At 34.9% G+C, this 27342-nt stretch overlaps 1 protein-coding gene across 3 annotated transcripts in view; it reads right to left on the bottom strand.

The window, feature by feature from the left end:
• Window positions 1–27342, bottom strand: part of SORCS1 (sortilin related VPS10 domain containing receptor 1) — a 757576-nt gene that overhangs the window by 61723 nt on the left and 668511 nt on the right. For all 3 annotated transcript variants that reach the window (XM_056804202.1, XM_007479039.3, XM_007479040.3), the window contains exon 19: window positions 3322–3508. In XM_056804202.1, coding sequence (XP_056660180.1) covers window positions 3322–3508 — 187 coding nt within the window. The remainder of the gene's footprint in view (window positions 1–3321; window positions 3509–27342) is intronic.

The raw sequence follows: 27342 nt of genomic DNA, 5'->3' as shown, positions 1-27342 counted from the left end.
CTATTCTTCATTGCCACCACCTTATATATTACTTTACACATATAGCCATTGATTACTATTATGTTTGTTGAACTGAATTGCTATGGAAACATAAAAGCCAGGACAGATTTAGGACACAAAATCAGAACATGAAAATTATTATTGCCCAGACCCTTTCTTAAAAAGCCAAGTTCATGTCACTTAATAAGACACAAAATTTAAGGGAATGTTATGACTGTACCATAAAAAAGCATGAATAAGAAGAATTCATAGAAAGTGAAGGAGACTTCTAAAAATGGACACAGAGAAAAATAAAGATTAGCAAACCAATATGGTCAATGGCTACAATAATAGAAATGAAAAGAAAAAATGAAATTAATGTTGGGTTATTCTAATAACTAAGATTGGCCCTCAGAGAAGACTTATTTTAAGAAAATACATCTCTTTACCTTCACTGCAAAGGTGGGGACATTGATCATAGATTATTCCCTAAAACTGTCAGACTTTGTCATGAATTGATTGGTTCTCTGAAATTTTTTTTTAATCTTTAATCTTTGTTATGAGGGAAAGTTTACTGGATTGAGCAAAGGAGAAAGGAGGGGCATGTTTGGAAATAGGTGTGGTATAAAAATCAAAAGGTATGTGTATGTGTATAATGAAAAATATGATGTTAACCACAAAAAGTATATTTATAGGACAACATTAAAAGAGAAAAATAATTCAAGCAAACAATGATTAAACTTATTTCCCTTAGAGATGATGGCTTCGAAATTCTTACAGGATGGGAGTCTTATATTGTGGAAAATGTTTTTCTTCTATGAGGATAGTATAAATAGAATCACAAAAGCTTAGACTCTTTTGCAGACTTTGGAAAGCCTTTGACTAGAAGTAAGAATATTTGGGTTTAAGTCCTAGATCTCTTAGTCTTTAGCTTTGTGACCTCTAGCAGATCATTGTACTTCTTTGGGCTTCAGTTTTTCCCTTCATTAAAATTAGGAAATTGTACTAGATGATTTTAAGGTCCCCTTGCTTTTAACTCCACAGGCAGATGAGTCATTAGATTTCACTCTCATACTATCAATTCTCTGAAAATATAGTGAAATTATGAGCACTTTAAATAAGGGCTCTTTAAAAAGAGAATATTTTTAAAAAAGAAATCCTCTTTCTTAAACTAAGGAGAGAACAAATGATAAGGAAAGCTGAGTTGTTGCATAGATAGTAGATAGAATCCAAGTTATCTTTGGAAACCTCATAAACCACTTAGTGATTGTGCTGCTGATAAACACCATAGATAAATTAGGAAAATTCCAGATCTGGAAATGCTTATTTAAGCAACCATGCATGTAGATGCTGCTAGTTAATTCTATCTTACCTTCTACTTAATTCTTCAGGGTAATGCATGGGATTTAGAAGGGGGAAAAAGCCACTTTCCATTCTAGGGCAAACTTTTTCACTAAGATTAGAACCAAACTTATACTTACTTTTTGATATATGGCACAAGTTTGCTAAAAATGTTATAGTATTTAATAATCACTTCATGAAACTACTTTGTATGGCATCAGTCTTGGTATGGTGACAGGAATCTAAGACAAATACTACTAGCCCTACTATAGCACTCTATTGCTACTATATGAAGTTCTAGGATAATGCACCTGGCCTTAGCTTTGAAGACTATGATGGAAACTGAAAGGACTACACTCACCCTCAAACTGGAGATTATTGTTAGGAAGGAATAAAGCACTTTTTTCCCCCTAAACTCTGACCTTCTTTATTAGAATCCATGCTGAGTATTAGTTCCAAGGCAGAACAATAAGGGTAGGGAATTGGGGTTCAGGAATTTGCTCAGGGTCACACAGCTAAGAAGTGACTGAAGTCAAAGTTGAACCCAGAACCTTCCATATCTCCAGGCATGGCTCTCTATCCACTGAGGCACCTATCTGCCCAAGAGGCAATCAGTAGATCTTAACCTGAGGGTTTTTGTCAAATGATCATGTGGCACTCCATAATTTCCTGACAAAAGAACAGAAACAACTCTAAAGCCATGACATGCTAATGAAAGAGCTCTGGGAAGAAGCCACCTAGCATTTGTAATTGAGTGAAGAAGAAGCAAGTTGGTAGCAAGAGACTCTCAGTTTAGAAGGAGCAATGACAGTTCAATGGAAAAGGCTGCCCAGCTGATGACAGTAGAGTAATGCATTTTCCATATTCATGTAGCTATATTCAGATTGCCATCCTCCTCAGACACATCTTCTGCAAAGCCTTTCTGGATTCCTCCAACTACTATTGCTCTCACTTCCAAATGCCCATAATTGTATTTACCTACTTTGTATGTGGTTTTAATGCATTTATTAACTTTATTTTTATGCTGTGCATATCTGATATTAACTTGTTGACTCCTTCATTTAGAATGTAAACTCCTTGATGCTATAGAGTCATTTATTCCATTACCTTGTAACTCCAGTACAGCACAGTGGTTGGCACATTGTACGGATTTAATAAATATCTGATTGAAAACTGGACCACTAGATGACAAAGTATGAAAACTTCTGGAAAGTTCTCTTTGGTGTCTTTAGTTGCCTGACTTAGAAGGTGACAATGGAAAGTCCATTCATTGACAACCTCAAATGTAGCTTTGTCTCTTACTAATTATATTACTTTGGAAAGTTACTTCGTCTCTCTCTCTGTTCTCTACATGGCTAAGGACAGTATCTCTTATCTTCCTTCCAAATCTAAATTTCTATAACTGATAATCTGATGATCTATAATGTTTTCTCCCCTATAGGACAGCTGACTGTTTATCAGACCACTAAAAAAAAAACAAAACTAGAAAACTTAGTCCACAAAATGTTTGAACAGTGTCAAAGTAAGAATCTAAAAAGCCAAGAGACATGCTAGGAAGGAACCAAGTAGGGACAAAAAAAATCACAAAAGAGGTGAGAGATTCTCTTTCAGATACAGATTTCTGGCTTCACCATTTAGACTGGTTTATTCTTAGAGTCTGTCTAACATATACCTTCACCAAGTGTTCACAATTCCCAGGAGAGTCTAAGGGATCTATGTCAGTATGAAATGCAACAAGAATAGTGATAACCCATCCAGAAAGGAAAGTAGAGGGAGAAATCTGTAATGCTGTATGTAATTATCTCCTCTTTCTTTCTCTCTTCCCATTTTTCTTCCCACCCTGCTCTCCCTCTACCTTCCCACTTTTCTCTGTCTGTCTCTTCCCACCTCTCATTCTATTTGTGTGACTCTCTTTCTCTGAAAAAGAATATCTTAGGTTTATAAGTCTTTAAAAGTGTGCTATTCAAAGTATTTCATAAACCAACAACAGTAATAACATACAAGTTACATGTAAGTACAGGACGGCGCTGTCAGACCCCAGACTGTTGTCCACCTGCACAGTCACTCGGAAAATGCCCACATTCTGGTAGACATGTTTGATCCCATCCTCAGTAGAGCTTAGGTTGACATAAGATACTGCAATGCCATCACCAAAGTCCACCTGGATGAGTGTCCTTTGCAGGTCACCCTGAGGAAAACAAAAATAGAAGAATTAAAATACATCATCTTTCCTTGAAGATAATAGAAACAGGACCTGTTCCACCTAAACCCATTCCTGAAGGTACTCCAGTTGAACACTGAATGATTTAAAGGTTTTTTATATTAGCACAAAGATGATTTTGTGATCATTTAAATCCTATTGGTTAATACTTATATAGCATATTACATAAAGTACTTTACATATATGTTCCCATGTAGTCTAAAATTTACTTTTGATATTGGCACAGCAGCAATGTTTATCCCTATTTACAGATAAGGGAATTGAGGCTCACAGAGTGAGAAGTGACATGACTTGCCCAAAGTCATATGAAAAATAGATAGCACACCAAGATTCAAATCTGAGTCTTCTTAATCCACATCTAGTACTTTCCCCACCATATCGCCATTGGTCCAATGGAATCATTAAGAAGATTATCTCATTCATAGGCTTGAAGAATTCACAAAATGTATCACAAAATGACAAAGGACCCCTGGGTTCTAGAAAGTAAGAAAAGCATTCAACCCATTATTCCCTATGCTAATAACCCAAGGACATATAGTTCAGAAGATCACCAAAACTACATTTTCCTCTCAAATTAAGTATACTTTAATATGTGCTGAGGAATGCCTGAGAAGTCATCCTATGTATCATAAAAATAAATTTAACATATATTATTATTTATCATAATTATAATAAGTTATTCATATTTGTATTATGGTTTATTCTTTTTAAGCATTTTTGTTATTAACAACCATATGATGAATTGTTCCAAATAATTTATAAGAAAACCCAAAGAACAAAACAACTTTGAGGTTTCATGTCACACCCAGCAAACTGACCGAGCTGACACAAAATGGGAATAGCCAGTGTCAGCGGGATTATAAAAAGATATGCAAATTGAATTTTTTGACAGAACCCTAAGTTTGTCCAATCATTCTGGAAAGCAATTTTTGCTAAAATGGAAAATAGTCATACTTTTTGATACAGTGAGTCATCTTCCCCAAGGAAGTCAAAGACAGAAAGAAAAGTCTCATATATATTCCAAAATTATTTGTGACAACATTTTCTTTTGGTCCTATGGAAATAAAGTGCTCATTGACTAAGGAACATCTAAACCAATTATGATGTATAAATGTAATAGAAAATTATTTTGTTGATAAGAAACACAAATAAATATCAGAGAAGCATTGGAAGACATATGAACTGATAAAAAGTGAAGTAAGCAGAATGAGGAAAACAATACACATTATCACTCCAACAATGTTAACAGAAAGAACAAAATCATACTTGATGTTCCTTTCAACTCTCAAATTCTGTGATTTTGTATAAAATGGTTATATAAAAGTATAATGATTTAATCTTCAGAATAGAGATGGAAAATTATCTTCTTTTCTTCTTTGAAAAGATGGGGGGGGACTTTATAAATAGTATATTATATAATGTCAGGAAGAATTGGTATGTTGATTGGTTTTTCTAACTCCTTTTTTTTTCTTTTTTACTATATATTATAAGAGACGGTTGGTTTGAGGAGAGGACAAGTGAGTGGGGATGTCTATATAGAAATAAAGATGACATGAACACGTACAATTCAACCAAAATAAGGATTGATATGTTTAGATCTTTCAGAAAACAAAATTAAAAAAAGCTTCTCCAATAGCATGGAGAAATTCAGAGAACATCATTTCTGTAATCACCAATTTGTAAAAATTCATCTCCTTTACATAATATCTCCTTCATAACAAGATATTTGTTGGCTTTTCCTATTTGAAAGGGAGGAAAGGGGAAAAAAAACCTTTGAACTATAAGTATATTTTCCATTAAGTAAGGTTCATGCAGTATCACATTTTTGAAAAGGCCAAGTTTAAAATGCTGACATTTATAAGATCTAATTCAGAGGGGAGGAGAATGCAGTAAGCCTAGTAAAGATATGCAATCCTGATCCCATACTTGATTTGCACCTGGGAAACGTGGGTGGGAAACAAGACAGCTTCAGAAATAGGATAACCCAAAACTCAATCCTCTTGTGGAAAAGGAGAACCATGACAGAATTAAGAAATGAAAATGGCTTTGAAACCTACAAAGAAGGCATAATGTCAGTAAGAGACAGGTTACAAGTGCAGGAATTCTCTCATACTAAAAAAAAATAATAGCTGTCCTAACCAATGGACCCTGTCTGCTGATCCAGTGAGAGTAGGCTAGGAAGACTGTTCACTTTCTCTCTGGATTTTTCTTTCAATTAGCTTCATTTTACTGGGGCTAGAAAGGAAGTCAGATTTGTTATGAATTTTATTCTGGTATCCTCTTCTTTGACATTGTATTATACTTATGGAATAGGGAATGGGAGAGGGCCAATCTGAGAATCAGAAAGACCTGAGTTCTAGTACTGCCTCAGGACAAACCACTTAACCTGTCCCCAAATGCTCAGATAATTCCCTAAGACTATAAGATAGTAACAAAATTGCTTCCTCTCTCAATTATAATCCTGCATTCATTCTTTCTCCTTCTGAATCTATCTTCCACATAGTTGCCAATATTCTTTTTTAAATTAAATTAAATGTTTTACCAATTACATCATAACAAATTTCCACTGAAGTTTTATGAATTTTTATAATCCAAATTCTCTCTCTTTCCCCTCCCCTCTTCACTCCCAGGTCTGCAAGCAAGTCAAACTGGGTTATACATATAACATCATGCAACATATATTTCCATGTTGTTCATTTTTATGACTTATTTTGTAAAACCAAAATCCTACAACAATTAGCCAAATAACCAAGTGAGAAATTGCATGCTTTCATCTGCATTCCATTTCCAATAGTTCTCTCTCTGAAGGCAGATAGCATTCTTTGTCATGAGTCCATCAGAATTATTCTGGATCACTGTATTGCTGAGAGTAGCTCAGTCTTTTACATTTGATCATTCCACAATATTGCTGTTACTTTGACCATGTTTTCCTGGAGTTGCACAAGTCTAATCACGGCATCTCCTTGTTCAGATATCTCCAATGGTTCCCTACTGCTTCTAGGAAAATGCCAACTTCTCTGTTTGGTGTTTAAAATAATTCACAATCTGGTTTCAGCTTGACTCTTCAGGTTGATTACATAGTACGTCCCCTAATGCAATCTGCTGATCATTGAGTCTCAGGAAGTGACATCAAACTGAAGCAGAAACTGGGTTTCTTACTCATACATAAGGATACATACTGGTTACATACTGATGTAGATTTAAAATGTAATGTTTATCTATGTTTTATCATATTTTTAAATTTTGTTTTATTAAACATTTCCCAATTACATTTTAATGTGGTTCAGGAGCACTTGGGGGCAGCTACATGGTACAGTGGATATAGAGTGCCAGACCCAGAATCAGGAATTCAAATCTGCCTACAGAAAATTTTTAGTATGAGAGTGTAGGCAAGTCACTTACCCTCTATTTCTCTCAGTTTCTTCATCTATAAAATGGGAATCATATTAAGAAAGAATTCCAAATCCAATTAAACAGATTTATAAAATTCTGAACCTGAGCATTGGCACTTAATAAATGCTTATTCTGGGGCAGCAAGGTGGCTCAGTGGATAGAGTCAAGCCTAGAGAAGGGAGATCCTGGGTTCTAATGTGGTCTGTGAATTTTAGTTTTACTCCACCCTGCTTAGTCTAACAAAACAGGAAACCCTTATTTAAATGTTGAGAAGGATGGCCTATGGCAGACATGTGCTAGCAAATGACAAATCAGAAACAACTGACAGATGCCCTGGGCTGTCTTAAGTCAAGCTTAAGCTACCATTGGTACATGTGAGATGCAGGAAGTGATGTAAACAACGGTCTATATATTTTGCATCACTTCCTCTCTCCGGTCTCTTTTTGTGGAGAGGTGGCTCTGGCTCTTTTTTGGTGGAGAGGTGGCCAGTGGCAGCATGCTGGGCATCTTGGCATCTTGGTGTGGCTGCAGCTATTGTCCGGGTTTGGTGGTGAGCGACCTTGATACAATTCTGGGAGAAGCTTAGTAGCGTAGTTCAGGTGAGGCGTCTTCCCTGAGCTCGCTCAGAGTTTAGGCTGATTCCATTTTTTCCTTTACCTTTCCTAAAGATGCCATATTCCTAGGAGGCCCCTCATCTCAGAGGAGGCTTTATGGTTGGAAGCTCTCAACTTCCCTTGGCTTAGGCTAGGCCAGAGAAATCTTATACCCTTTTCCCTCTCTCTTCTTCTTAATTCCTTTCCTCTATATTAATTAAATCACCATAAAATTCCCAAACTGACTTGAGTATTTTTATTGGGAATTGAATTAATCCCTGGAGACCAACTAAATTTATACTTCAGTGAAAAACCCCTAAATTTACCCCTTACAGGTCTTAGACACTTTCTAGTTCCCTGACCCTAGGCAAGTCACTTAATCCTAATAGCCTTACCCTTACCACTCTTGTGCCTTAGAACCAACAGTCCATATAAATTCTAAGGCAGAAGGTAATGGTCTAATAAATAAATGAACAAATAAATAAATGCTTATTCTATTATAGAGTGTAGGGTCATTGATTATGCAGTCATAGATCATAAAATCATAGATTAGAGCTAGAAAGAAATTTAGAGGTTATCTAATCTCTCTTCATATTACAGATGAGGAAACTGAGGTCCAAAGAGTTTAAATAACTTGCTCAATATTACACAGACTTTTTGTTATGATTTATTACAATTCTAAACCTGAAAGCCTCTTCATGCCTTTGCTTCTTTTTATGCCTTAGCTTGCCCTTTTATTCTGTTTTTTTTCATTCGTTCTTTCAAACAACACAGATTTTACACTTACTACGTATGTTATGCCACACTAAGTACTGGAGAACAAAGATTTAGACCCTCTCCTCTTTTAACAGTATAATAGAAATAATTTTATATAGATGGCCAAATATACTTCAGGTTTGGATATGAGAGCAGGAGATTTAGTTCTTCATTGTCTAGACAAACGGTTTTTAATCTCATCCTGGGGCAGAGCCAGCTAAACTAGGGCTTCCACAAGTCCCATAATACTTGTTCTGTGGCTATTGTGAAACTTTTCATAATGTTATATATATATAAAACATTATAAAAATGTATATATTATATAAATCCAAAAATAACAAACATATGTTATATATTTGCTATTTTAGGATTTTTGTAGCTTCAAGTGCCATGCTTCTTTATGGACAAAAATAAATTGGCATTGCTCCAGGAGAAAAAATATATGGAAGGACACACATTTACTTAAGATTATAATGATAACTTAGTGTCCCTTTTTCTAATATTAGGATCCTCAAAATCAGTAGCTTATCTTTACTCTAGAAATCTTATTCCCAAACTCCTTCTAGAAACTAGACCAGCATTCATATGTAGAACCCAAGAGAGACATCTATAAGTCCTTTGATGAAATGTTCTCTATTCTCTTAATTGAAAAGGTATCTTGAGGCTATTCTCCAGATTAATGGTGAGCAATTTAGAAATGGAGCCATCTCCCAGGATATTTGTGCCCATTATTTATTTATTATTCTGAATTACTATTTAGTTTTAATCATTTTCCACATCCCTTAGATTGTGGATATGATTCCCAATCCAAATGAAAGCAGTCTTCTATAAAAATTAGAACTTCTATCTGGACACAACTGGTGACAATGTTCAGATTTTACAAAGCCTTGAACCTGAATCATCCAATAAGTTCATGATCACCCACTATCTTTGGCCTATAAACCTAGATTCAGAAATTCAAGGGCCAACTAGGCTATTTCAAAGAAATTCCAAAAGGCTTATATGAACTTATGACACATAAAGTGAGCAAAAACAAGAAAGCAATTTACATAGTAAAACAGCATTATAAAGAAAAAAGATTTTGGAAAGATTTAAGAATTCTGATCGACACAATGAAAAAGGTATGATGCTAGAAGTCAAATGATGAAATATTCTACCCACCTTCTAATAGTGGGGTGACAGAACTAAGGTACTGAAGAAGATATAGGTTCTTGAAAATGGCAAATGTATATATTTTCCTTTTGGTTTGACTATGATTATTGGTTATAAGGATTTTTATTATAGAGTGTCATTATGCTTTTTAATTTTTGTGGGAAGATTTGTAGGGAGATTTAGTGAGAGTATTGTTAAAAATGAAGAAAAAAGATTAATAGAAGATCATTGAAGTCTGTTTTTAATATGAAGAGGACCATTCCCAAGAGATAAATGGCCAAAAGATAAATTTATTTAAAGTAGAATTTCAATTATTAACAACCATATGAAGGAATGCTCCAAATAACTAAAAATAAGATGAATATAAATCAAAATACCCCCTTAGATTTAACCTCATTTACAATCAACAAATTGGTAAAAATGAGTTTTTTTGTATAGAAACTTTAGTGAATTATTGGTGGAGCTGTCATACTTAAAAGCAGATTGGAATTATACAAATAAAATAATCTGAATGCCCCGCTTTGATCCAGAGATTTCACTACTAATCATGTAAGGCAAAATAATTATTGATAGGAAAAAAGGTCTCCTGTTAATACACTAAAATATTAATAGTAGTACTTCTCAATGATGGTAAAGAACTGAAAAAAAGATATCTATTGATTGCAGAATGGCTAAACAAATTGTGGAGCATTTTATTACCTACTATGTGCCAGATACTATGCTAAGCACTTTACAAATATCTCATTTGATTCTCATAGCCATTCTTTTAAGCCGGTAGCATTACTGTCCCCATTTGAGAGTTGAGGAAACTGTGATTATGTGACGTGCCCAGTGTGACAAAACTAGTAAATGTCTGGGGATAGATTTGAACTCAGAGTTTCCCGACTCCAAGTTCTATCCTTTGTCCTACCTAGCTGCTTCTACTAACAGGAAATGATCCAGATTTAATGAATTAGAGACCAGAAAACCATATACAGAATGACAACAGCATAACTGGAAAGAATAAGATTCAAAATATAATGTTGTAGGTTACAGAGAATAAAAATGATTCCAAAGAATATATAATAAAACAGATATCCATCCTTTTGCAGAAGTTAGTAGTGAAGAATAAATGTAAGTTTCTTCTAAAATGCACTTTTTATGCATTTGCAATATAGATTTGCATAACATTTCAGGCTATTTCAATATATTAATTATCTTTAATGATATTTCCTCTTCTTTTGTTCCCAGTAATACATTTTTTATTATATGGACCAGCTGTTTGGAAGGGGAAGAGGGGAAAAGAAAGGATATTGAGAGAAGTTTAAGCAATGTAAACACCCACCAAAATTTAATTTTTTTATGTACAGAAGGGAATCGAAAGAATTTCAGAAAGAATCACAGATAAGCAGGGCAACTTTGAAAGTAACATGATGGGTTTATTACATGCATTTTTAAAAATACACCATCCAAAATATTAACTGTTCCAAATATAATTCTATTTTCTGTTGTACTTTGTATATACAAATGTTTCTGTCTCACATTCTCTCTCTGATACTTGACATCAAAATTATTTTTTCAAAAATGAAAAAAATAGTACTAATTTGCATAACTCAGATTAAGCATCACCTTCTTCATTAAGTCCTTATGAATTCACCCAGCTAAAAGTGATCCTTAACTTCCAAAATTCCACATCACTTTACTGAACATTTCCTAAGCTTTTATAACATTCCAACTTGTAAAATATAAAAAAGAGATCCCTATATCAATGAAATGAACAAGTTTGGTCCCAAAAAAATAAAATCTACTGTGAGTTTTTGCTTCAAATCTTAATGAGTCAATACTGGGGAATCTGAACCACACTCAGAGTTTGTCAATAAAGTCAATGGAGGACAGTAGGACAAAGAAAGTTGCAGATGAATGGGAAAAATAGCTTGTGAGTTCTCAGAGATTGAGTTGGTTTTTCCAAAGATAAAAGAAAATATTTTAATGTAATAAAATAAATACTTTTTTAAAAAGTAAAAAAAGAAAACGTTCTTTTCTAGTAAAGCTAGTCATCTTGCCTTACAGTACTCATGAAAACATGGAAAATGATCATCATTCATATTATGAAGCATATGTACCATTACAGAAGAGAAGGAATGAATGAAAAGTCATCAATTCAGCTCTTTTCAATGCAATGCCCAGTGGGAAGCAAATGCAGGGATACAAACAGCAATGAAAGAAAGTGTTTGGTCTCAAGGAACTAGTTCTATTTTGAGAGACAAAAGTCAAATGGAAATTTCCATGATCCTAAAGGCAAGTGGCAAAAAAGATGATAATGCATGTTCTTTTATTTCATTTCAACAAACAATATTATGTCTCTGATATTAAGATATTGTCAAGAACTTTTGTGGCAAGAACTTTTACAGATTTTCAGCAGTTGAAGAGACAGTGATTCCAATATCTAATGAAGCATCTGTCATGTAATTTCTCTTAGAGGTTGCTTTTTAAGATGATGGCTGAAGGGGCTATACTGTGAATAAGATTGATTTTCTAGAGGCAGAGGAAGGGAAAATGTTACTCCTAGAGCTCTTAGGTTTATGTGCTTAATGGTAGCAATTAGTAATTGGTGGTGGTGAGAAGGGAGATGGGCCCTTTCTCCACAGGAATTTGTTTCCTCATTGGTTATAGTTAGAAAAGAGGACATGTGGTCTCAGAAGTTCTATTCTTCCCAGGGATCTTGGTTCCTGGTCCTGGCCTATCTCCATCAAAACCTAGGATTTTTGTGATTGTTATGTGGGTTTGATGTTCATGGAACAGGATCTTATCTGTGTCTTCCTGAGGATCTTTAATGCTTCTAGTTAGGTTGTTTTGCCTGGCCTATAGGTAATTCCACTAAAAAATGGCTTATCAAGGCCTAAAGATCCTAGGAATACAATTTCAGAGATTAAAGGAAAATTAAAAGCCATCTGTGAGAAGACGGTTAAACTGAGGGCCAAAAAAGGACAGTGACTTCTTTTTACTCCTGAGATGCTAGCCTCCTTGCTCTTGCTTATACAATGGACTCCAACTCCCTATTCTGGGCATTTTCACTGGCTTTTTTCTGTTCCTGAAATTTTCATCTTCCTCATCTCCATCTCCTAGCTTCCCTGTATTTCTTTAAGTCTCAGCTAAAATCCTACCTTCCACAAGAAGCCTTTCATGTAACCCTTTAATGCTAGTATCTATCCTCTGTTGACTATCTCTCATTTATCCTATATACACCCAATTTGCCACAATTATTTACATACTGTCTCCATCATCACACTGTTAGCTCCTGGAGAGTAGGGACTGGCCTTTTGTCCTTCTTTGAATTCTTAATACAGTGACTGGCACATAATGGGTACTTAATAAATGCTTTTTTATTTGATTTGCATAAGTTCACACGTAGGCAAAACAGCTATTCCAACTGAAGTCCTCTTCAGATCAAGGAATCCTTTGACTATGTTGACTATGTTGTCCTTAAACTAAGCCAGTACATATTTTTATATTTGGTTACTTCAGTTTAAATTTGATAACAGAATAACTTGATGAAAACAAATCTTTAAAATGGTTTGAGATCTACAAATTGTAAGCCTTAAAATTTCTTAGACTAATGAATGTTGGGATATTGGGAAATTTCCAACATTCATAAGTCTAAGAAATTTTAAGGTTTACAATATGAAAGAGACCAGAAACTTTAAAAACACTTAGTAATCCAATGCATGTACACAATGAATATTTTCTTCGAGAAATGAGCTGGAAAGTGTTTTTGCAGACTGGATGTAACAATATCATTAATAAAAAAAAAGAAATGGACTAAATCTTAATATACTGGACAAGCCTCGTTACTAACATAGCAGTTATTTCAGAATTAGTTGTCTACATGTAGACAGATGGCTGACTAGTTGGAGCAAACTTCAAAGTAAACATCAAAAATGAATAAAAGCATAGTGAATTCATTCTGCAGTTATAGTGGCTTCAAACTGAGCTGTTAAGCTACTTGTTGACTATTGAAAAATGGAGAAAAGAAAAAAAAAGATTGATTATTATCATTTCTTAGGAAAATGGTCCTCTTCAGAATGAGTCAGAAAGAGACCAGAAACTAATTTGGCTGGTCAACACTCAAGTTATTTGACAAGCAGAAAGACATGACAGCCAAGGATAACACAAGTTTAGAGAACAAGATCATTTGTCAAAAAGTGTGGAGGAGGATGAATAAAGACTATAGGTCAGTACTGAATCACAAATCAGCAAAATCCAGCCAAAAGATAAAAAGTAGGCTAGGAAAAAGCTTGGCATGGTATACAAAAAAACAAGGTTATCTTGAGAAGATGTAGATGTTGATTAAAGTAGAAGGAGGGGAACAGATATGAATTGAAATGGATCTGCTAGTGTTTGAAGAGTGATCTATTTTCACGGACGATATTATTGAAACCACCACATTTGGACAATAACAGCTCAGCACCTGATGTATGATGAGAAGAAGTGACAGTTGCACTTAAGAAGATGAAGTTGGGAAGAGCATCTGGACAAATTCAGGCCTGAATCAGCACTAGGCACTGGCACAAAAGGGATGAAGACACACAAGCCACTGGAATAAAAACTCTTAAGCTTCCAGGAAGCAGCTTGGATTTGGACAAAAGCATTTACTCCCTCCAATTCCTGCATTTGGCTTTCTAATCATTGGCACATTCCCTCAGCATTTGAACTCTCTGATTGGCAACCAACTCACCCATTCATTTTAACCCCTTAAATCTATGGGCTGTGTCATCCCTCATATTTGCCCTTTGCTTGACTTTTGGATTACATTTATTTTCCTCTCACTGGGTTTCAACTACTTCATCCCAGGCAAAGATTTTTTCATTCCCAACCTCTGCTCTCAATGACATGGAGATTTCCCTGGTTGTTGCCATTGCCAGCGCTGTTTCAGGCAGTCATGCAATTTTATTGACCCAACTCCATAAAGATACAGTTTTTCATAGCAGCAGAAGAATTCTCTTAACAAAGGGCTCTTGAGACCACATACTTTATAACAGCAGTTGGCTCATATATTGGGGAACATTTGGGACCCAGAAAATTCTTGACTGAGTCAATGCAGGGAGACTCAGATACCACCTAGAATCTCACAGACTTTTTCTAGTCGGTTGAAGACTTCACATTTTGGATCCAATTAAAAAGGATAAACATGGCCTTCATGGTATCCTGTCTAGCAGAATGGACAATCCTTTCTGTCATCTATTACCTCACAAATAATAGTTCTCCAGTGGACAAGATAGGGATATTTCATCTCTAAGGACTCTGAGAAACTTTTGGCCCTGGTTAGACAGGAAAAATGAACCATAAGAGAATATGCTGGTTTTTTTTTTCTAAATCTGAGTCAGGTTTTATCATAAAATATCCTCACAGAGAAGTTATACACGATTATAGGTGAATTAGCCTTGGCCAAGATCTGTCAACATTTACCCATCACTATGAGTACCAGGCAATTGGCATGTAGTGGGAGGATAATTAACTTAATTATATGATTATAAGTTATCTTGCCTCACGTGGCCTCAATTTCTTCACTTAGTAACTGAATGGACTAAATGAGAAGACTTATCAGGTCCTCCCTAGTTCAATATGAGAACATATTAGTTTTAGAAAACTATAGTTTTTCTTCTATTTACAACTCACTATGTGATACGCTCTAGCTCCATTGCTGGAATCAGTTGCCCAAAATGTGAGATTTAATACAGTTCAAAGAAAATCAGAACCAGCCTACCCTTGATACTTTTTCATGGAATTTTAGCCATGCAGTGTGATAAAAAAAAAACAAACAAACCACAAGTAAAGTGCTGGTAAAATGACCCATTTTCCCTCTATTCGCCTACACTCAAAATAGAATGTTGAATGTCATTATCATCAGAGATTGGTAATCTCTATTTTTGATAATGAATCTAATGATCCAATTGGCATAGAGCAATCTAGTCTTCTATGGAGTTTATGGCATAATCTGGATCCAAATAAGGGCTTAACTGGAAGATTGCCCTCCAGACCTGGTACTGATTGTGTGTGTGTGTGTGTGTGTGTGTGTGTGTGTGTGTTTATATGATTTGGGTTCTAGAACAACTTTTTAGGTTTTCAGAATTTTTCTAGAATTCAGTATTTCAATACCAACAGGATCAGAGAGGAATGGCTTAATTCAAAGATATTTTCATCTACTGGTGGGATGCTGACTCACTCAATGAAATAATTTTTGTCATACTATAGTCAACATCAATTTACTCAAGCCAGAGACTGTTCTACGGCAGGGGAACCTCTGGCATAATGAAAGATCTATCACTTTTTCTCATCTTTGTAGGCTACATTACTGTTGATGCCTTGATTCTGTCCTGAGAGTACTCCAAGGAATTTGATTGAGCACCAAAGACTGGAAAAGTCTTCTATATCTGGAGAACTAGTTTACTTTAACACCTCTCCTAATTAATATACCCGCATCTCCCTCAAAACAATTGAAGATGGAAGCAAATGCCTTTTCTATTGTGGTGAGGGTTACCCTCCCATTTTATACCCTATTCATCTTCTTGTCTCCCTTGTGCACAGATTTCTCCTGAAAAAAGTAAATACCAAACTGACTGTTAAGTACCATGCAATCTCAGGGTTAATTATTAACTTTCTCTTGATGGGTAGTTTGTGTATATTCTAAAAGAGAAATAAAAAAAGATCCATCCACTTTATTTTCCAGACATTCTTCTTTCTGGTGTCCTTCTTTACACTGCTTCTGAATATTTCTTCAGTGGTGATATACGGTAGCTTATTCACATCCATCATGCACCTTTCTAGTGCCCTCGGGATGGCTTTTACCTTTAGGTCTTTAGAGAATGCTATATTCTGTGACAGATATATAGAATCACTGGAAGATTACCAGGGTTAAAAAGATGATTCTTTGTTTTAGGAAAAATTTTATGTTATTTAAAGAACTGTACAATTTCCCAAAGACAACCAATCCCAATTCCTCTTTTTTCCTATTTACTACTTGATCCAATTCATTATCATTGTGCAAGGTCTATCCAAGTTATATGTACTGATGGATGAGCATTCTCTGTTGTCCATCTAGTTGCATACCAGAGTTTGGGCAAGAAGCATTCTGTATCTACTTTATTTTTCTTGTGTGAATAATTAATCCTCCTGTGGAGGTTATAGACATGCCACAATATCAAAGAGAGTAGATGAGTTGCCACTTGCAGCCCAATACATAGTCACACACACAAAGAAGTGTATGTGTGTAGTTTAGGCATGTATAAATACATACATATGTATGAATATATTATGTCCATGTTGCATATATTTGCCATTTTAACTATAACCAATTATCTGTGACCACATTTTTTAAGATGCTAGAGTGATTTGCCTTTTCCTTCTTCAGATCATTTTATAGATGAGGAGACTGAGGCCAACAAGTTTAAATGACCTGCCCAAGGTCACACAGAGGCTGAATTTAAACTCACGAAGGTAAGTCTCACATTAAGTTGTGTGTGTGTATATATATATATATATATATATATATATATAAACATAAACCATACAGCACTTTTACTAACTCCAAATTGCTTACTATAATAAAAGATTTTCTTTAACACTGAAATTCCAGTAATGCTATGGCAGTTAATTATGAAATAACAGAGTCTTGGAAGAATTCAAATTTAGTAGCCTAATGGGTAATTGGAAATCATGTGATATCCATTATCGGTAAGCTGTATGCAGCCTGTGATCAGTGATGACCTTCATGTGGGGTATGGCATGAGTAAAATCAAGGACTTGCATTAAAAAGAAAGTAAGGAGGATTGGCATATATCTAAGGTGAGATGTAGGAAATAGAATACTTCATTAGACCCATCAAAATATTAAAAAAGAACTAAAGGAAAGATCTTCAGTGCCTTGGGTGTATCTATGATAAAAATTTTAAAAAAGATGAAAAAGCATGAATGGGTTTTGATAAGCACTGGTGTAGGGATGGCCCACATCAACAGTGCCATCAAAATATCAGAGGCAAATATTGATATGACATTTTGAATCAATTCAAATATCACCCTGTAGTGCTAAAGACTGATTCATGGGAGGATGACTTACCTCTAATTATAAATGGATATTTAAAATAACTGTCAACAAAAGTTACATGTACATTAAATCTGTGTAAATTAAATTATCTTTTGAAATATACAAAAATAATTCATAGCTTAAAAAATCCTGATATGAATGTTTTCTAAAAACTTAAGAATCTCTTTAGAAAGTGGAATTAATTCCCTAATTATTATTTTCTTTTATAAATTCAGATTTTGTGGAATTCATCCCTTTTATGGTTATAATAATCACTCAATTTATACAATACTTAATGGTTTGCAAAACACTTTACATACATATCTTATTTGATTCAAAATATTAGCATATCTACTCTACTTCATTTTATAGATGAAGAAAATAAGGCTCAGAAATGTTAAATTACTCAAGATGACAAAGCTACTTAGGGGAGGAACAGAGGCTAGCCCTGGGTTCTTTATTCTCAAACTAATGGATTTTTTGTTCTTCACCACACTGAGAAATTGTACATGTGATGATGGTGTTCCTATAGATGTAGAGTATATCATAATGTTTTACTCTAAAGATTAAGGCTGCTGAGCACTATGATTATAATAATTAGAAGGGATGGGAGGGAAAGCAAGCAAATTTTTTAGAAAACATCTCTGAAGGAGAGGTAAAGAAAAGTATAGAAAGTAAGTTCCTTGAAAGAGAATATCATGTATTAGCTTAAATATTTTTCTGGAATCATATGAAGTTAAAGGTAAAAATGATTTTAGATGTTATCTTGTCCATCCCCTTCATTTTACAGATAAAGAATCTGTCACAGGTCCCAGAGAAATTAAAGGGACATACACAAGACCATATAACTGGTAAGTATATGAGCTAGAACTCAAACCCAGAAGTCTGATTGTTCCAATGTTCTTTTCACTATATCGTATAGGTTTTCTGATTAATTTGTGATTAATAAAGTTCCTACAATGATAATTACATGATATTAATGATAATATGTGTTTCTATCATTTGGCAGGTCCCTTTCATATGTGTGGAAAAAATAAGTGATATATGTGTTATATATATATATATGTATATATATATATATATATTTATCACTTTGGTTTCTGGTTACATTATATCAGTAAGGTATGAAATATCTTTTTAATATTTATTTAATAAATTATAAACTTGAAAACTAGAGTGAGAAAGAACTATTCCTCTAAAATCATAGTGAGTTGGAGATAATATAGTAGAATCAGCATTAAAATGTTAGTATTGTGCTCTCTACATGGTACTAGAGCAATATATATGCTATAGCAATAGATAACTATGACAACTCTCAATGATCTCTCATGATGAAAATAAGTATACACAGATAACTAAAATTAATCAGCGATCTTCATTTCATCTACTAAGTTTAACCCTGCCCTCCATCAGATCTTTCTAATAACTCAAGGATAAATGAGCTTGAGTTATTTTTTTTTAATTTGTGGATTTCAAGGATAAGTACCATCTCTGCTAGCCTATATGACTCTCTCAGGTCTTAGGATTGTACTCTCAGTACAATAAGCCTTGGGTATTTGTTGAATGAATGACAATGGAACTAGCAAACAATGATACTTGTTATGGTAAGCATAAAGAAAGAAGAAAGGTCAACTAAAAGATGAGAACAATTTTTGAATAGATTAAGCTGTCCTTGAATAACCAAGGCTTGCTTGCATTTAATTTGTGAAATTGACTAAGTTATTAGACTATGATTTGTTTCCAAATACTGATTTGCAAACAGCCATGAACTCAAATTTTATATCTTTGTTTCCAACACTGGTTTTTAAGGGAGTCAGAAGAAGTAAGAAATATCTCCTTTCTCAGAAATTGAAAGAAGAAAAAGGGAGAGAAGCCAGGTTTGTTTCTTTTGTCCTTCAATTTCTATCAAAATGGCCTCGTTTCATATATTCTAGTATCACAGAAATGGGAATTCTCACTCTGGAGAAGGATTCAGTGACATCAGAGAAAAGAGCAGGAAAGCCAAACCATTAACCCTATAGAACATCACTGACTTTTCAAATACAAAAAAAAAAGAAAAAACCCAAATAAATCAGGAGCCAGCAATGAAACCAAGATTAACCTCAGGGATAAAAGATTTGTGGATCTATCAACTCCAGTAACAAGAGTTAAGGAAAAATGGGAAGACAGATTCTATGAAACTCAACATTGATATGCCAAGAATAAGAAAGAAAGAAATAAGGACATGTCTGAAGGTACAGAGAATATAATATAACCTTCTTCTTGGTTTAATCCATGGGCAGAATACAATGACATATTCCCCATCCCTATCCTGTTACACCCAATAGTAAATATTAGCCAAATATTAGGAACTATGGCCATATATCAGTCCCCAATCTACCAGAATAGATTGTTTCAAGACACTTTCTTATACCTAGATATTTTTATTCTGAATTTAATACTCACAATTTTAAAACTTGCCTTGTATTAATGGTATTATCTTTAAGAAGATATTTTCTTGCATACTTAAGGAAAGGACAAAACTCAAGATTTATGGAATTAATATACATATGCATTGCATGTTTGTGTTTATATGTTAAGAAGAACATATCTAGACTTCAATATTATCTCATGATCTCATGATAAGGGCATCATCTCAACAACAACAACAAAGGTGACAAACTATTTCTAAGCAGGGTGGGTCTCCAAGTTTCACAGTATTCTTAATTTACATTTCTCTGTTAATTTTATAGACTGGAAACAAGATCGAGAGTATGCCTATTAGAGTATGGGATCAAAGATAAAGTCAAATTGTGTGATCAACTCCCAAGATTTTTATACAGGTGAAATCTAGTGAAGTAAATTTCAGGTCAAGTGGTCACACCACGTTCACCATCCTCCATACACATCTCAGGCCCTATTGGTCACTAATATCACTAAGGGATATTTCTCCTTGAGAAAAAAAGATGTTGATTCTTATTATTTTGCTATAAAATGTATATGAGGTGACTCAACAGGAGCAATTATGGTAGTGATATGCCCATAGTATAGAAAATCCAGAGCACATAAAACAGTTAAACTTTTTTTTAGTAACTAAAACCGTATATAACTCCCCTCACAAATAGATTTGTTAAGACATCATGGAGCCTCTTCACACTCTTTGAATAGGGTACAATGAGGGTATTCAAGGATGCAGAATGACCTAGTTGAAAGAGGGTTAGCCTCGGAGTCAGAAAGACCTGAAATATCACCTTTGACATATATTATGGGCAATCAAATATCTCAGTGGCACAGGAAACTCTCTAAAGTCACATGTCCAGGATATGTTTATAGCCAGAGCTTCCAAAACAATGAAAATACATGTATTGCTTGAAAAACGAAAACTTAATGACTTTTTTTTAAAGGATAGTAACTTGGTTAGACTTTTAAAAATCAAAAATGTGGTACTATATTCACCATTTACACAAAGAATCCATTGGGTCCATAATGAAGGAAGCATCACACACCCCATTCTGGGGGCAAATATCCTCAAATCTTGCATTATCTTCTAATGGTTCATCTTATGGGATGGTCTCTTCTTGAACCTTCAGGAGTACTGTTTGACAAGGGATAATGTAGAAACCTCTTCATACTGAATTCTACTTAACATCAAAGAGTATAATAGCCAGTGTTTCATGCCATATCCATGTTTAATGCCAGTGTTTAATGCCATAGCCATGGTTGCTAGGCCTATGTCAAAACAACACAAGCATTCCCAGGAGCACAAATTCTTGGCTAAGAGATGAAATAATCCCCTCCTCCCAAGAAAGTGTGTATGTCCAGATGACCTTATTAGATACTATTTCAAGAGATAGTGAATTGATCCAAACTGCAGGGGTCTATCAATGTCAAATGTTATGGCCCTAACTTGGTTTTCTATTCAAAAGAGTTTTCTTTCCTCTCCAGCAATCCTTCCCCGAGGGACTCCCATTGTAGAAAATTAACAAAAGTTCCTCACTTTGTCAGCTGGAACAGCTTACAGATACCCAGATGATCCGATATTTAGTCTTAAATCATCCACCATGGCCTTGCTGGGTTTATTTTCTGTTCCAAAGCTGACTGCTGTGATCTTGGCAAGTTTCCCAGGGGACCCAGATGACTACATATTGCTTGCAGCAGGACTGTAAAACTTACTCCTCCCTCTCTCATCCTGCATTAGATAGTTCTCTCAAGTATTATCTCCATCCAAAAATACAGGTTCTCAAGTAGGGCTGCAAATAGCTAAAAGCCACGTGTGTCAATAGTGGGTCACACGTAGCCAGTGAAAGAAGACAGTGGTAGAGGAATTTTGTCATTGCATTTTGCAATTGAAGTCAAATCTGAAAAAGCCAATAACTTCAGAAAGTCAAGATTCTTATGGTACCACTAAATGGAACTTTGCACTAGATATTATACTTACCCTCTGACAGATGACAAATTATAGACTGTTTTCAAACATGTCAGTCTTGATCAGTTCTCTTACTATTACACACATCTTGAAATGATCCAAAAATGTTTGCAACGGTCATGAAAATAATAGTTTAGCCCTCTAATTGTATGGCATTATTGGTTCCTTTCTACTTCACTCATTCTAGAACATGCCAAATTTTTCTGGGAAGAACGACTTCTTCTTACATGTTAATGGTTGATTCCTGAGAAAAGGAAAGCTGATATATAGTTCTTCTACTTGTTAAATACAAGCATGGCAACCTTTAAAAATTGTCCTTTGGAGTGAAATGTACTATGGAAGAATTATTTTGGGCTCTGGAGACAGAGAAACAAAGGCCAGCAGGAGGATCTAAGCTTTGCCCAAGTTCAAACCAAGGTCCCAAACCGCAGATCAACAGTCCAAAAGGCACCTAGTAGGTGTGAACCCAACAAATTTCTCTGATAAAGGTCTAATTTTCTCAAATATGTAAAGATGTAAGTAAAATTTATAAGAATATAAGTCATTTCCAGATTGACAAATGATTAAAGGATATGAACAAGCAATTTTCAGATGAAAACATCAAAGCCATCAATAATCATATGAAAAAAGTTATAAATTACTCTTGATCAGAGGAATACAAATTAAAATAACTCTGAGGTGCCACCTTATACCCATCAGATTAGCCAATATGATAGTAAAGGAAAATGATAAATGTAGTAGAAGATGTGGCAAAATTGGGATACTAATGCATTTTTAGTGGATCAGTTTACAACTGATCCAGCCATTCTGGAGGGCAATTCAGAACTATGCCCAAAGGACTATAAAAGTGTTCAAATCCTTTGATCCAGTTATACCACTACTGGGTCTGTATATGAAAGAGATCATAAAAAAAGAGAGAGAAAAGGATCTACTTTTAAAAAAATATTTATAACAGCTCTTTTTGTGGTAGAAAAAAAAAGAAAATGAGGGGATGTCTATAAATTGGTGAATTTCTGAAAGATTTGCAGTATATTTTAGTAATGAAATACTTTCTGTTATAAGAAATGATAAGCAGGATAATTTCAGAAAACAGTGGAGAGACCTACATTAACTGATGCATAATGAAATAAGCTGAAATAAGAGATTACTCTACAGAATAACAACAATATTGTGGAATGATCAGCTGTGAAATACTTAGCTACTCTTAGCAATACAGTGATCCAGAGCAATTCTGAAGAACTTACAGCAAAGAATGCTCTCCACTTCCAAAGGAAGAATTGTTGAAGTCAACTGCAGATACAGATCAAAGCATACTATCTTCCACATTAGGTTATTCCCAGTTTTATTTTGGTAATTTGGTTTTGTATGAGTATCCTTTAACAACAATGACCAATATGGAAGTATGTTTTGCATGATAATATTTGTATAATCCAGATCAAATTACTTACCATCTCTGAGAGAGGGAGGGAGACAATTTAGATGTTATAATTTTGGAAAATGTTATGTGGAAAACTGTTATTCATGTAATTAGAAAAATAAGATATTTTTCAACCAAAAAACTGTTTGGATAAAGATAAAGGCTAAATGAAAACGAGATTATTCTCATTATCCAGTCCGACAAACATAGCAGGCACATAAAAAGTATCTGTTGAATTAAATAGAATTATTACTGGTTTTATTATTATTATTGAGAATTTCCTGCATACTATTAGAAAAGCACAGCTTCAGGCTACTTCGGTTGACTGCCCTCAAGTTGCTGAGAACTCCCACAGTGCACTGAAGTTACACTCCACAAAGCTAAGGGGCTAGAGGTGCCAAGTTAAAGGGTCTTGCATACTTGGGAGAGTAGTGAAGTGTAAATTCAAATGCCTAAGGGACTTGTACACTCTAATGAAAACTCCAAGGTGGAGCTTGTGCCTCTTTCCAAGCATACATTTTCCATGTGATAGACTGACAATGGCTCTGGGGCTCTTGGACAATAGCCCTCAGATTACTCTTGACTATACCTAGGACCCAGAACCTTGGAAGATTCCTCATGAATCTCAAAGGCCAGGTCTCTCAGGCTCAGTAGCCATAGTTGAGGTTTCCTTTTTAACCCCTTGTGGAAAAAAAAGATGGAAAGAATAATCATTGTCTACTGAATTAAAAAGGACAGAAACCTGATTGAAGTTATGAATAATTAATAGAAAAGTCCCTCTTATGTATAGCTCCCTCCTCTGTTTGAGATAGAATGCAGCTGACAACTTGGCATGGTTGCTCTAAGATCAGAAAGCATTGATATTGGCTTGCTCCCTTATTAGCATATAGATAAAAAAAATCCACCAAGTTCCACTCTTTAGAGAAAAGCATTTGGACTCCTTAGAGGAATGAAAACAAAAGGAGACCTCAGACAGGACCAACCCAAGAGCCACCTCCTTTCTCCCTTGGCACCAACAGCAGCCTCATGCAATTTCACCAAGTGTTATTACATTGTGATTACTTTTATGCTGCTGTTAGTATGTCAGTGTACTTGAAATTACGGTTCATTCAAATCCGTCTAATGAGGCCGCAGCCCAGCATTTTGGATTTAAATCTCACATAGAAGTTATAATCATGAATTTTCCTTATTAAGTGCCAGTCTTTGTATGTAAATTGAAGTGTTAAAACAATGAGATACAGATCAAAGTTTTAATTTTAGTCCCTTGCCTCAGATTTAATTTAAAAGTCTTAAATTATGCATTGAATTGCATCTCTTTATTCTTACAGCTGTTTAAAGCAGATTTAATTATCTTCTGCAACATGCAGACACTACTTCTGCCTAGTAGTCCTCTTAAATGAATGTCTCCAGAATCTGCCCTGCTGAGTCCTTAAGACTGATTAGTCCTCTCTCCATCCACATCATGCCTTAAGGCCTTTCCATTGGATTTCTCCTAGAAACTCAAGTTCCTGTAAAAGTCCACAGGCTCATTAGACGCTCATTAGTTGGCTGAATTGAGGGTATCCATCTTGTGTCTGCCCTGAGATGAAGAAGGATATTGCCTCTTATTGGATGTACATTCCCAGAGCAAACATCTTCAATACACCCCCTAGAGTACAGGCAGAGTTAAAGAATGTTCTGCCTCAGAAAATGAAGTTTCCCAATTTCTCGCCTATCTCCTAGAATCAAATGTATTCTTTGTTCTTGAGGTATAGATAGACAGCAAACAAGCAAATGCATGAATGGATAGATAAATAGAATGACCGATAGAGTAAATGAATGAATGATAAGTAAGGATAGATCAGTGAATGAATAAATGAAAAACTACAAATAATTAGGAAGCATATTTTCAAACTGGAAATGTCACTGTCTGCAAGAGATAGAAACCAAGCTAGTTCTCCTGTTCTTTGCCTGTTACCAGCAATAACAATCCATTCATTAGTGCTCAGCTGGGGTGTACCATAAGGTACTACAATGGCATGTTGAGGAGTCCCAACCGTGCTTTAGTTTTATTTTAGCAACAATTCTATTGGACTCGGGAACATAGGAGATAGAAAGAATGGTGTGAGATGTGCTTGTTTTGTTTCTTGGATACAACCTCCATTGCACACCAAGCCGGGTTTCCAATGGCTATCCCAGCCTCATCTGCCTCAATTGCCTTAGGATACTATCAAACTATTCTATATGTGGATGCAAAATCACAACTATGGGCTAGTTTTGGATGATCACATTGCTAAGAAGCCCTCCCTGCAGCTTGGTCCTAATGACTCCTTATTTGGCATTGTTGTACAGGAAGGTATTAATCCCAGTAGAATAAAGGGATGTACATGTAAGGGGAGGCAGCAGAAACTTCTTTAGTTTTAATAAAGAAGAATTGATTGAATCCTAGATGTTAAAACACACCCTAACCTTCAAGATACAGATTTAAGTCATGCCTCTTCCATGTAATCTTCCTTTAATATCCCAATAGAAAGCAAGCTGTTCTTATGAACCACTTCTATTCATTATCACATGATTCACTCATTCGATGTATACCAAATGCTGACTTGAATCACTGGTTAACTATTCACCAGTAGAAGTAGAAAAATATGTGAAGAATCATGAGACACATATTAAAATGTATCATATCATATATAATCTATGTGGGAAAACATGGGGGTGTAGATACATATATGGAGAAACATGAGACATGAAGACAGATGCACAGATATATTTGAAAAAAGATATATATATATATATGTATGGGGATACATATATATACATACTAATTGTAATAATGCAATGAAAAAATCAAAATAATAAAAACTATTATAAAATTATAATATTTAAGCTTCTTGCTGAGAAAGAACAGAGAAAATTCATGTCCCTCCCTTATTTGTAGAGTTAAGGAATTATTATGATACCTTGGAAAGAAGAATGGCTCTAAAGAAAGGAGAGGTGAATTCAAATTGCCCTTCCCTTCTGAATTTTTGCTACCTCTAGGATCTACGGCAAGTCACTTAATTTATTTGGGACCCCGTTTCTACATTGATATAATCAAGGAAATTTACTAAATGGCCTCTGAGGTCCCTTGAAACTATGGATGTTTGAGGGTATGAAAAATCACCTTAAAAATTGGAAAATGAGGGGATGCCCTTCAATAGGGGAATGGCTGAACAAACTGTGGTATATGTTGGTGATGGAATACTATTGGGCTCAAATGAATAATAAACTGGAAAAAATCCATGTGAACTGGAATGACCTCCAGGAAATGATGCAGAGTGAAAGGAGCAGAACCAGGAGAACATAATACACAGAGACTGATATACTGTGGTATTATCAAATGTAACAGACTTCTCTACTAGCAGCAATGCAATGATCCAGAACAATTTGGAGGGACTTATGAGAACGCTATTCCCATCCAGAGAAAGAACCATGAGAGTAGAAACACAGAAGAAAAACAACTGCTTGATCACATGGGTCTATGGGGATATGCCTGGGGATATTGACTCTAAATCAGTGGTTCTCAACCTTTCTAATGCCGTGACCCCACAATACAATTCCTCATGTTGCAGTGACCCCAAACCAAAAAATTATTTTGGTGGCTACTTCAAAACTGTAATTTTGCTATAGTTATGATTCAGAATGTAAATACTTGATATGCATTATGTATTCTCATTCCTACAAATTGAGAGGTTGAGAACCGCTGCTCTAAATGATCATTCTACTATGAATATTAATAATATGGAAATAGGTTTGGATCAATGACACATGCAAAACCCAGTGGAATTGCTCATTGAATACAGAGGGGGTTATGGGGAAAGAAGGGAAAGAACATGAATTTTGTAATCATGGAAAAATATTCTAAATTAATTAGATAAAATTTTCCAAATTTAAAAAAATAAAAATAAAAACATAAAAAGTCACCTTTACTGTCAGCTTCAGCTGATGTGTGGATTAGTCTCATCCCCTTACCTCCATATGCCCCAAATTGCTCTTTGGATAGGAA

This window comes from Monodelphis domestica, chromosome 1 (assembly GCF_027887165.1).
Source record: "Monodelphis domestica isolate mMonDom1 chromosome 1, mMonDom1.pri, whole genome shotgun sequence".
Lineage (NCBI taxonomy): Eukaryota > Metazoa > Chordata > Mammalia > Didelphimorphia > Didelphidae > Monodelphis > Monodelphis domestica.
This window is presented reverse-complemented; position numbering and strand designations above follow the sequence as displayed.